Source organism: Cajanus cajan, chromosome 5 (genome assembly GCF_000230855.2).
Source record: "Cajanus cajan strain Asha chromosome 5, NIPB_CcT2T_4, whole genome shotgun sequence".
NCBI classification, from domain to species: domain Eukaryota; kingdom Viridiplantae; phylum Streptophyta; class Magnoliopsida; order Fabales; family Fabaceae; genus Cajanus; species Cajanus cajan.
In genome coordinates this window covers 1,989,013-2,002,679 of record NC_138521.1, presented here as the reverse complement: position 1 = coordinate 2,002,679, position 13,667 = coordinate 1,989,013, and the positions used below count along the sequence as shown (strand labels likewise).

At 29.1% G+C, this 13,667-nt stretch overlaps 1 protein-coding gene across 2 annotated transcripts; it reads right to left on the bottom strand.

Annotated features, from left to right (window-relative positions):
• Positions 1 to 7,407: 7,407 nt before the first annotated feature.
• On the bottom strand, positions 7,408 to 11,368 carry LOC109808699 (mediator of RNA polymerase II transcription subunit 7a). Of its 2 annotated transcripts, none has more exons than XM_020371809.3 (6): positions 11,244 to 11,368; positions 10,438 to 10,581; positions 9,813 to 9,882; positions 8,930 to 9,096; positions 8,762 to 8,835; positions 7,408 to 7,722 (listed from the first exon to the last, which is right to left on the bottom strand). In XM_020371809.3, the coding sequence occupies exons 2-6, from the start codon at positions 10,570 to 10,572 to the stop codon at positions 7,662 to 7,664; spliced, it is 507 nt and encodes a 168-aa protein (XP_020227398.1). In that variant the 5' UTR covers positions 10,573 to 10,581; positions 11,244 to 11,368; the 3' UTR covers positions 7,408 to 7,661. The 2 variants fall into 2 exon arrangements, with proteins under 2 accessions (XP_020227398.1, XP_020227399.1); XM_020371810.3 differs by having other exon boundaries at positions 10,438 to 10,610; positions 11,244 to 11,367.
• Between the last annotated feature and the right edge of the window lie 2,299 nt (positions 11,369 to 13,667).

Below are 13,667 nucleotides of genomic sequence, written 5' to 3'. Positions count from 1 at the left end.
AGAATAAGGCTAGAAACAACAGCTAACATTAGCTAGATTGATTTGTTAGGTTTTGCCACTTAAACTAGGAAGTATGGTATTAAGTCAAGATAAAATATTTTGGGTATGAGTCTACCACAACATTAGCATGTAACACTAAGTCACCTATGTGATTAGCCCACTAACTACCCTCCAAATACCACAACCCTTCGATACTAGATTAGAGACTAAGTCTTTGATTTGGTACTTTACTCGATTAGTCACTTTATAAATGTGTGCCTCGACTTTGTCCACACACATATATCACATAAAACCTAGTGGGAACAATTGAAAAACAACTTATCCATCGAGGACAACTTATCCATCCAGAGGCCAACTTACCTACGGAAGGGTTTCAATTGAGCTCTTGAAACACTGCAACGTGGCTGATTGACCATTATAAGTTTTTTTTTAAAACTAATTATGTAAATGGAGCTGTTTTGAAACTATTTACACATTTAGGGTTGTTTACTATAGTGTCGCTATGGGCCATATCGACACTAGTGCCACATGTAATTTTTTTAGAAGCCATGAAAGTCATGCTGTAAAAGTCGCCACAGCCGGTAACGCTTCAACTAAAGTCGCTACAGAGAAACCGGCTTAATGTTATATCTACAAAATCGCTACAGGCTATAATGCTAAGAATTTTTTTAAAAAAATAATTAAATGAAATCGCTACCGGCTATAGCGCACTAAATAATTATTTTTTTAAAAAAATTATTTAATTAGTATATAATAATGATAAAAAAAAATGAAATTTATTTAATAATTTTTAAGACTAACATAAATTGTTAAAAATAAAAAAAATTCATTTTTGAATTTAGTTATTTAATATAAAAATATAATTATAAAATATATAATTATAAATATATGTATATATAATAAAGTAAGTAAATTTTTTTACTAGTAGCAAAATATAAATTTTTCATAAATTATTAAATAAATAAAATTAATTTATAAATATTAATTAAATATATTAAACATAAAGTCGCTATTCTCCCTACTAACACATTTGTTTTTTTAAAATTTATTTTATATAATATGTAAACATATTAAAAATTTTAAAATATTAATTTATGTTTTAAAAAATGAAGGTAATATTATTTAAAAATTTTAAATTTAGAAATAAATAAATAGTTTTATTTGTACGATGTCATTACAAATTAAAATGCATAAAAAAAGTTTATAAAAAAGTTATTAAATAAAGTGGCTACAAGTTATAGCGATACTAATTAATTATTTAAAAAAAAACAATTTAGTTAAATTTTTAACATATAACATTTGTAAAAAAATTAAATTTATTTAGTAATTTTTAAGACTAACATAAATTGTTAAAAAATAAAGAAAAAAATCATTTTTAAATTGAATTATTTAATATAAAAAATATAATTATAAAATATACATATATATATAATTGTAAATATTAATATAATAAAGTAAGTAAATTCCTTTATTAGAAGTAAAATATAAATTTTTCAAAAATTATTAAATAAATAAATGTATTTATAAATATCAATTAAAAATATTAAACATAAAGTCGCTATCTTCCTTAGCGACACATTTGTTTTTTTAAATTTATTTTATATAATTTGTAAATATATTAAAAATTTTAAAATATTAATTTATGTTTTAAAAAATAAAGGTAATATAATTTGGAAAAAATAAATTTAGAAATAATTAAATAATTTTATTTGTACGAAGCCGCTAAATGAAATCGTTATAAGCTGTAGCGACACCAATTAATTATTTTTAAATTTATTTTAAAAAATATTAATAATTTATTTTTGGTTGAGTAAACTATTTTTAATTATTTTTAAAAAATCTTATTTTTTGTAAATTATTAAAATATTTTAAATGATTAATTGTTAAAATAAATATATTTTAAAAAAAATTATCAAAAAAATTATTTTTAAAAAAGTTGAGCCATTTGAGATGTTGAAACAATCAATGACGACACTACTAAAGTCGTTACAACGGGTAATGACTTTTGCATGGCTAAATTCAAGCCGTTTTTTTTTTTAAATACATGTGGCATTGGTGTCGCTATAGCTCATAGTGACATTATAGTAAACAATCCCAGAGGTGTAAATAGTTTCAAAACAGTCTCATTTACGTAATTAATTTTAAGAAAAACCCTACAATGGTCAATCAGCCCCGCAACGTAAATTCACACAATAGGATATTCTAATTTCGAAAACAACTTACTTCCCTCTAGCTTTTATGTATCGTAGCTAAGACATGTATCTAACTCATATGCCTATAAATTAACAACTTAACAAATTTATCATTTGTACAACATGCAGCTCATATAACGTTCAACTTTCAACTTTACAACATATCAACTTGAAACAACCTAAATAACATACATATCTACATCATGAGTAACCTGATAGAACAATAACATAAATCAACTTAAAACAACTCACAACTTCACAACATGTTCAACTTACTACATTTCAACATGTATATTCTCTTAAATCATCATTCATACAATTACATCATCATAAATCAATTGTTAACCCACTTAAACAATCAACTTTACATCATAAAACTCATTCACCATCAATAAACTATAAAACAATATTAAATAACAATTTTTCATCATACAATTCATTCACCATCAATCAATTGTAAAACAACATTAAATAACAACTTTTCATCATACAACTCGTGCATAATGCTACACATTAGGTGCTTGGTACCATTGAGGCAGGGAGCTCCTTGTCTTGCCCACGCTTGGCATTGCACCATTCGCACCTAACGTGATTAAGACAAAGAATGCCCCACAATCTTACGTTTAGTGTGACATCACCCACACCCGATCCTAATCAAATAAAGAACTCTTTGCCTGACTCACACTCGACGCCATTCCACCAACACCTAATGTGAATTTAGACAAAGACCAACCTTTCATCTCACGCTGAACGTCATTTAACCCATGCCCGACGTGATTCTAACTCGAGACAAGTCCCTCTCTTCACGTTGGGTGCCATTGATCTTGCACCCGACGTGATTGAGGTACAGACCTCTCTTTGGAATCATGTCTGGCACCATGAAGGCGTGCCTGGTGCAATATTAGGTTTTGCACTTCTGTAAAACTCGATTTTAGCCATTCTCCTAAAACTCAGAAATCCTAACAATATGCAATGTGTAAAGCAACATTTATACAGCTTGTACAACATGATTTCATCATTATAAACAACATGCAACTACAATCAATCAATAATCAACTTAACTTCTCCTACTTCACTTCAAAGCCACAAAACCCTTTCAACTTCACCTTTTAATCATTGAATACCTTTAAACAACTCATTCCAATCATCACAACAACAAAAGCACACCTAAATTCGAAACCATAGCTTCCCTTACCTCTTAGAGAAAATATGCAAAGAAGAGAAGGAGAAGCACCTTAACACACCACAATCTTTAAGTTTTGACCTCGAAGCTTGGATTCTTCACCACCTCTCCTAGAATCAATTGAGAAAATGGTAGAAAATGAAGGGTTCGAGTGAAAATGAAGAAGAAAGAAAGGAGAAGGAGGAGGAAATTCTTTCTTTAGCTTCTTTCTAAAGTTCTTGAAATTTTGAGTTATGAACTTCCTTTTTGAAAAATTTTCTTTTATATATTTCCTAAGTCAACTCTACTCTCTGGTCTAACCCTCCAAAAATTAATGTGTTCTCAAGGTCTCCTAACACTAGAGCTCTTAATAGCAATTGTCAAGTCAAACAACAAGACTATGAAATGACAGTGTTATAATAACAATTTTAGAAGAGTAAAAATAAAAAAAAAATATTTTACAATAATAATTTTAGATTTTAGTAGCTTATGAAAAGTCAAAAAAAGTTAAAATTTGTCAAAAAAACAAAAACTCACTTACTAAATAAATTTATTTTAGTGTGACTAATATATAAGTTTATTAAATGCTTTGTAACACTCTTTAATATCAAAAAATTGTGACACGCTTGATAAACAATTTAGTCTTTTAAATATATAATTAGAGGTTTGATCTCTATTTGATGTGTATGGAAAATTATTTATTAAGAGAGATCAACTTCTTCTCGACAAATCTGATGGATTGGTGTAATGATTAGATACCCTACAATCACAAGTTGTGGATATATTTTAGGAAATTTTGTGTTTGCGAAAATTCATTATGATCGTGACAATTACAATATTGTGAGTGTTGAAAAGATGAACAAAATTAATCTTTAATTCATTGGGTTGAAAGATACTTGTAATAAAAAGAAAAAAAAACTCTGAAAAATTAGTTTTTATCTTTTCATGCTTGATTTTTTTTAAAAAAATAATCTCCTTAATTAATTCTATTTTATTTTATGATATCATTTCATTTTTTTTATATAAAAACAAACTCGTTATATCATGAATAAGATGAAAAACAAGATAAAACATTAGGGAGGGTGACAAGATAGAATTTTAGAAGTCCTCACCAAGCCATAACTACTAAATTTACTTGCCTTCTAAAAAAACTCAAACAATGCATCATTTAAAAGTACTTTTTATTTAATTGAGATTTAGATTTTATGATTATTTTATTTTTATATCAAACTAGTATTTTAACATATGTATAAATCTTTATTATATGTAACTAAAATTTATGATAAATTATATATATAAATAAATATTATATTTAAATATATAAATCATAATTAAAATCTGTATAATGAATTTTTTAAAATATATAAATTATATTTTACATGTATAATAAATAATTTATATTGTAACACAATTTTTATTTATAATAATTTATTTTAAAAATATCAAAATTTAATTTATATATAAATAAAAATCAAATTAAATAAGAAATTAAAAATATTTTAAAAACTTTTTCATAAAAGAAAAACCTCTTAAAAATACTATTATTTATGATAAAGATTCATGTTTAATATATAAGAGTTGATATTTGAAGTAACATACTGACTCCGGTATTCGTCTTATTCGTGACAAGCATCGGCATTAAATATTTTCAACACATTCTTTAATTTTCGCACACAAACAACAATCAGGAACGGTGAGTGTGATTAGACATATTAGTTGGGTGATTTTATTTCTCTGTTTAGTTTTTGAAGACAGGTACTACCACTAACTTCACTCTTATCTTTATGTTTTTCTCGATGCCATAATAGGGGCAGTTAAGGTAAATTGTTTTATTCTGTTTGTTTTGGATTTTTTTTTTAATAATTGTAACTTGTAAGACTGCATTTCTTCCTTTTTCCTCTTATTTTTTTTATGTACAAAACTACAAATAGACATCTTGGTTTAAGAAAATGAATAACTTGAGATTTATGCTTATCATACACCCACATGGCTGATGGCTGTACTTTATCATCAGCTTAAATGTTACCTAATGTCATCAATTAATTTAATTTTTGGTAGCTTAATAGGTGAAGACAGTTGAAGGCATTTCTGAACTTGAAATACCTCCTGGTACCCAACCTGGAGATGTCCTTGTCCTAACAAGGAAAGGTGCACCAAAATTAAACAAACCACCAATACATGGTGACCACTTGTTTACTGTTAAAGTTACAATACCAAAACGTATCAGGCAATATTTTTTAGCACATTCGATCTTTTATAAAGAATGTCATTCGTTAGGCCACTTGCAAGTTGCATAGGTATGAGAAAAGGTAATGTTCTAATATCATGTTTTTCCAAGTATGAACGGTTTCACAGCACAAGAGACTATTTTGCACTCAGTTGATTAGTGAGAGGCTGAGAGATAAGATTATGACTTTCTTTGATAAATGCTGAACTTGCAGGTCAGTCAGTAGCTTTCAAGTGGCTGAAAAATAATTTAGTTCTACGAGTTTATCAGGTGGCCTCGTGTCTCTACAAACCAGTTTCTCTAATTGAGTTTGAGGCTACCGCTTTAACAATTTTTGTAGCATGTGCAAGTAATATTTTGTGGACTTTCACTGAATTGTTAGCTACATAACAAAATCAAACAACTAATGCATATTCTTCTATTTGTTTTACATGTAAATTTGGACACATGACAATTTATACCCAATTTATTTGAGGATCTCCAAATTGTAAATCAAACAAGAAATAATGTATATTCTAGTTTTTTTTTTATAATTATTATCGTAAAGATCTACTTTATTTGTAGATTTTACTAGTTTCTGCAATACATCAACTCCTATATATCAAATATGAGTGATTATCTTGTATGAGTGTTTTTAAGAGACTTTTTTCGACAAGAAGATTTTTAAAATTCTTTCAACTTTATATCTAATTCAATTTTTATTATTATAATTATTTATGAATTAAATTTTCTAATAAATTATCAATAAATAAAAAATTTATATTACAATATAAATTATTTATCATAAATTTAAAAATATAATTTATAGATTTAAAAATATTTATTTATTTAAATTTTAAATATAAACATTTAACCTGTACATTGATCCGACTAATATACTAGTTACTTTATTATTTAGAAATAATAATGATAATTTTACGACCACTGCAACTAAATCTCTGTTAAGCCAGTTTAAGGATAAAAGATACACATTCTCGGTGTTGAATTGGGTTGTAAGTAATAGAGCACATTTTTGAATATACTTAAAATATTTAGTAAGATTCAAATGGTTGTAAAGTAAGGAATTGCCTGTCTCGAACCCAAAACACACCAATGATATTACAATGAGCAGGCTGAAAAATTAATAGTTGATGCTGTGAAGAAAATGAAATTGCTAAAATATATTATTTTATGCTTTAACTAATGAAACCTTTTATAGTTTATATCATTTAAAAGCATTCTTAATTCTTTTTTTAAGGGCAATAAAAAAACATTCTTAATACTTAAAAACCAAAAGGGTCTAATTCGATTAGTTGCATTGTACATATTACTATAAACCTCGTAATAGTAAACTTAATTTATATAAATTAAAAAAATAGACAAATTTCAGTATTAGCATGATTATTTAGAAAAAAAAACTCATAATAATTAAAATATCTCGATAACTACCTCAACTTTAAACTAAATTATTTAGAATTTGTTACGTTTTTTTAATTAAGCTTTCTAAATACTTAAAACATTTTATTTATTCATTAACATAAATAATAAACATTGATATATGCAAATATCACCAAAAGTAATGAATATTTAGTGACTGAACTTTTTTAATAGATAGAAAAAAGATAAGGAACCCATGCGATTGTAATTGAAAGCAAAGTTATAATAACATTTAAATAACATTCAATATAAAAGTAAATCCATCATAACACTCTTACATTGGTTATAACTTAAAAAAAAAAAAAAAACACACACACAATCTAATGGTCCAACCATTAATAGCTCAAAATTCATACACTACTAAATATATTTCCAAGAAAAACACTAGCATAAAATTATGAATTAGCCTCTTTAAAAAAATGTGAAATTTATAAAATTGTTATTTCTAATCAATTTTAACTAATAATAAAAATCGTTAAAAATACATTGTTAGGATTTCCCTATTTCTACTATCTCTACACAAGCGGCAAAAGCAGCCTTCATTTAGAAGGTTTGACAGTTATGTCCAGCGACAACTAATAAGGAAGCAGCATAACTTGTTTTAATCTAAGTCATAAATCATTCCTTAGTAGATTCTTGTTATGAGTACAAGATAGAGTATGCTCTAATGACCATCAAGTGTCGCCAAAGACTCGTTAAGGAGCCTCCGAGCTTCTTCTCTCCTCCTGCAGACAGAGATTATGTTAGAAAAGACTAATGACAAGAACGAGTCAAACATCATTTAACATTCTGATCCTCGGAAGACTCGTAGTCGATCACATTTGTCCGTATAATATAGAAATCACCATTTTCATTCCTGAAAAATGAAAATATTAATTTAGTCCCTACAGAGGACTAAATCAATGTCAAAGGAGGACAAAAATTGCCTTTTTCATTTTTCAGGACAAAAATGGTGATTTTCAGTTACCTCTACAGTACAACTGAATTGAGATCAAGTGCTAGTGTGAAAACTATACAGATCACAATAAATGGGCTGAATCAAGAGTTCAGACCTTAGATTATTACAGCACTATACACTTTAATGATAGTAAGCACAATGAAAAATATGAAACCAACAAGGATGTAGAATGGATGGCTTGGATGGGAGTTAGAATGGGATTAAAATGGATAGGGAAAAACAAAACTAGTCCCTTTACAATTCATTAAGAATGTATTAAAAGAATTCAATCCATCTGACTCAAAAAAAATTACATTCATGGTTAATCATTTTTCATAGATGGATATCCAATCCATTCATTCAAAAAGAAATTAAGTTATACTTTTATACTCTTCGTATTTATCAACGAAACTTTTCTCAAATATTTATCTCCGAACAAGAAATGTTTTTCATAAGAACCTAGAATGGATCTTTATGACCATCATTGATCCAATATCTTGACCCATTGGTTTAAATAATTCGGTTGATGGTTTATTAACCATCCAATAATAATTGTTGATCCAATCCATTAGGTTCCATTGTTATGGTTGGATCATATTGGTTAAATTTATGCATGGACGAATTATTAGATGGTTAGTGAATATATGGATGCAATAACCGCCCCCAAAAACCAACTACATTGTTAAAGGATATCAAATGATAGAACAAGGACATTTCATTATGTTGGTACCAGAGCAAAAGATTCATAAGGGTTCGTATGCAATTAAAGAAACAATCAGGAGATATAATACTATAACAATCAGGAGATGTGATAATATAATATGTACCTCTTTATGTCCTCCACTGCTTGTTTACGGCGCTGTATCTGAAGTTCCAAAATGTGAATCAATGTTGCTCTCGCCTACAGAGTAAATACTATAATTAAAATCCAGACAAATGAAGAAAACAAAACAGCAGCATGCTAGAGAAAGGAAATTGTATAGATAAATGTATACCTGATGAGGACGCAATGAATTTAAAAGGTGATGTAAGTTCTTGAATATAGTTGAAATTTCTTCAACTCTCCTTGCATACTGTGAAGGTCTCTCGATAAGAATATCAGCAAGCTCCAAGACGTGTAATTGCAACTCTCCATTAAGTGATCTCAACTCCTTCTTGAAATCTACGTAAGATCAGAATCTTTTACTAAAGTATGGAAGATAAAACATTTAAAGAATCTTGTAATGGTTACACTGTAGCAACTTATAATGAAAGAGAAAATAAATTATGGACATTTGACCCTTTTGAAATCACTCACTTTACTTTATATGACATAGATGTACGTTGTACATATCATTCTGGAATATTAAGAATTAATGCATGTTACAACAAACAATATTACAACAGTAGTTCAACTTGTAATATAACAGCCTATAAAGTAATAAAATCAATACACAATTTGAAAAGTCAGTGCATGCAAAGTAGTAATTGATATTGTATGTGCCATGTCTGATCGTTAGCAATTCCTCTTTCCCATATTGAAATTTTAAATAAATGGTGAAAATGTTATTATTTAGCAACATTATAATATAATACTTCCTACATGTGGCAACAGAGTATACAATAAAGCTAAAAGTGAGTTACCTACATTACAAAGCAAGGAATCAGCAGAGGCATTCAAAGGTTAAAGCAGAGTTCATAATGATACTACCAGCTCTCTCGTGGAGCAAGAAACAAGTCATATTTACTTGCTACTCTTTTCGGAAAATAATTACTAGATAAAATCAAAATAGAAAACCATCATAATAGAAAAAGCAAAACTATTTTTAGCAACTAATATGGTCATTCCATAACATCATAGAATCAAATTGCACATAAATAGAGCTAAAAAATGCCTACCAACATTAGGCCCCTTGGAATACAGCTGGCGCACCCCTTGTTCTTCCAAGCTTGGCAGAACATCACTAGTCTGTGTGGAAAATAAACAAAGAACAAAAAAATTAATTAGAGGTAGTCATGCCAAGACTTAGCAAATATTGCATATCAAACCTACAAGAAAAACCCCATTTTACAACTCTAAATTCAACCACTCACTAATTCCTACTTTAAAGTTCCTACTTAAGAAAAATGGCCTTAAATCATTAAAAATAACTAAAAAGAAGAAGAAAAAACAAAATAGGTTTATTACAAATCAGCATGCCATCCAATCACAACCCCAAAAGTTCAGTAGACGAACTGACTACATAGAGGTCATATTGAATGAGTAAATTAAAACAAATTTTGACTCCCACATAAGCTGTTTCAGGTTTCATTTCACAACCCCAAAATCGAAAGTCATAAAATAAGCATCTACAAAAGCCTTAATAGATAACAATTTCTTACTAAATTAACTTAGATGTACAGTTAAAATTTCATTTGGGACGTGCTTATTCCAATGCCACTGCACTTGCAACAACAGCAGAAGCATATTTTAACAATATTTCCTCAAAAATAAAAATAAATAAATAAAAGTAAAAATCCTTACAGTGTAAGTGCCTCCAAAGCAAACGTAAGTCCCTTCAATAGGAGGTGGAGGCTCAGGAGCAGACTTAGGGTCTTGCTTGTAATCTTTGTAAAGTCTGTAAAAAGGTGGCGGTGGAGGGTATGTCGCCGTTGCCATAACTAAAACCTAATATACAAGTATCTCAATTTCAATATCTGCATCATTAAATTAAAATTTATAGATATAAATAAATAAATGTGTAGGAATTAAATTTAATAAAAAAAATGAAAGAAGGGAAAAAGATATGGAACATCTTAATTGTGTGGTGAGCAAAAAAAATGTAGAAAACATAATCCTCTACTGAACTGTACAATGGCGGTGGTTAGAAGAGTAAGCTACTTCTATGAATAAGATATGGAGGTGGATAAAGCTCCTGTGAGAATGATTTGGCTTATTTTAACATTAATGGCATAACAGATACTTGGTATTTGCTTTGAAGATGAAACAGAACCCATTAACACACGCACGCTTCCAATTATTAATTAACAGAAAAAATCATAAAGTGAGCGATTTCAATTGAAGAAGTCGGGGGAAACACCAAAGTTGGAACCTAAAATACTCCATCTCCACCAAATTGGTTAGGGGGAAACTGAGTTCGCAATAAAACTGGGAGGGTGTCTCAAATTGAAGCTTCCAAATGAAACCAATTTGAGTGATTTGATGAGGGATGCGCGTAGAAACCCTTGGTTAATTCATTGGTTGGGCATAACAAAATGAAGGAAAACAAAAGAAAATTGCGGTTGGAATTATATGTTACGAGGAAAGAAGAGAATGAGTGATTGCATTACCTAATGGCTAGGATGGACGAAGCACACAGCACTGCGAGCGACTCTCAGAGAGAAACCAAAATTTCGACACTTATAGGTTAAGACTTTTCAGAGAAATTGAATTTGTAACGCTTAAAATCCTTTTTCCCATTCAGATCATATATATATATATATATATATATATATATATATATATATATATATATATATATATATATATATATATATATATATATATATATATATATATATATATATATATATTTATAAAAATAGGAAAGATTACAAAGATGTAACAACGAAACTTAGGTCCTTTTATTTTTAATTACCTCAATTTCAATCATTTCCTACCCAACAACTAGGTTAATTTTAATGATTATTCAGATGATGCATATTAAATACGAAAAATGTTTTTTTTTATAATTTTAAATTTTTTTAACATCTTATCTAAGTTAAGTTTATTTATTATAATTATTTATAAATTTATTTTTAATATTTTAAATAAATTATTAATAAAAAATCTTAAATTACAATATAAATTATTTATTATATAAAATATAATTTATATATTTAAAAATATTTATTTATACAAATTTTAATTATAATTTATATTTAAATAAAATATTTATATATATATATATAATTTATTATAAATTTTAATTTTATATAATAAATATTTAAGCCAATACAAACCAATTGATGGAGTCTTCAATTGTGGAAACTCCATGATACTTCACAAGAAAACTCCTTCTCGAATCCTTGAGATGGATGCAAGGACTTGAAGCTAAGAAAAGGAGCAAGAGTAGCCAAGGTTAACCTTCCAATTCCGATTAGAAGATTGATGATCTTAACTCTACAAAGAGAGAAACTCAAGTAGAGAAGAAGAGAGGATCTTAAAGTGACTTTCGATGGAGAATTTGCACAAGAAGAAAATTCTCATATAATATCCAAAAGTGCTACAATATCTAGCCACAAGTGAATATATAGGGAAAGAAGTGTGGTGAACAAGTTTGGCTTAACCCAAGGTTAAGTTAAACCATACCATGGTTTAACTAACCTTAGGCACCAAAATTTGAATGTTTAAATTCAAATTTTGGTGCCAAATCCAGTCACCACATGTGCGCCTCCCATTTGAATGTAATTTGGTATTCATTTAAGCATCATTTCGGTCACACTAAGTGCATGTGTGCACATGGCCGAAATGCATACTAAATGGAATACTAATTACATGCAAATGAACATGCACATGCTAACCTAGATTAACCCTAAATTCACATGGCAATGAAATGAAATTCCTAATTTAGGTGGCCGAAATACAAGGCCCAAAAATACAATACAAGCCCAAAGGCCCAAACCTATACTACAACCTAATCTACTTGGGCTTGAGTCAAAGCCCAACTAAAGAGTACTATGAGCTTCTCTTGAGCATGGGCCCATGCTTCATGTATCCTCTTGGCCATAGTCCTAGTAGTTGGGCCTTTGGCCCATGGGCCTCCTCCATCATCCCCTCCCTCTTGAAAAGGATTTGTCCTCAAATCCAAAAATTCCTCCTCTTGGTCAGCAAGTCCTGTAAAAAGAGGTAAATCAGATATATTGAAGCTACAACTAACCTCATACTCAGAGGGAAGATCTAGGACATAGGCATTATTGTTAATTCGCTTAAGGATTTGAAAGGGTCCATCCCCTCTAGGACTAAGTTTAGACTTTCTTTTGGAAGGAAATCTATCCTTCCTAAGGTGGAGCCAAACTCAGTCACCTTCATTGAAGATAACTTCCTTTCTACCCTTATTATTGTATTTTGTGTATTTTTCAGTTTGGGATTGTATATGATTTCTAACCCTCTCATGCAAGTTCTTAACAAATTCAGCCCTAAATGTTCCTTCTTTATGGATAAAAGAAGCAACATCAGGTAGGGGTAATAAGTCTAAAGGGGTAAGAGGATTGAAACCATAAACAATCTCAAAAGGAGACATCTTGGTGGTTTTATGAACCACCCTATTGTGGGCAAACTCCACATGAGGGAGATAGTCATCCCATGACTTTTTATTGCCCTTGAGAATTGCCCTCAACATAGCTCCAAGGGACCTATTGACTACCTCAGTTTGCCCATCAGTTTGTGGGTGACATGTGGTAGAAAATAGAAGTTTAGTTCCTAGCCTTGCCCATAAAGTTTTCCAAAAGTGGCTAAGGAACTTAACATCTCTATCCGAAACTATAGTTTTAGGTATCCCATGAAGTCTCACTACTTCTTGAAAGAATAACTTAGCAATATTGCTTGCATCATCCACTTTGTGGCATGGAATAAAGTGTGTCATCTTACTAAAACGGTCCACTACCACAAAGATTGAATCCTTTCCTCTTTGGGTTCGAGGCAAACCAAGGATAAAATCAATGGAAATATCTACCCAAGGAGCATTGGATATTGGCAAGGGGGTGTATAGTCCA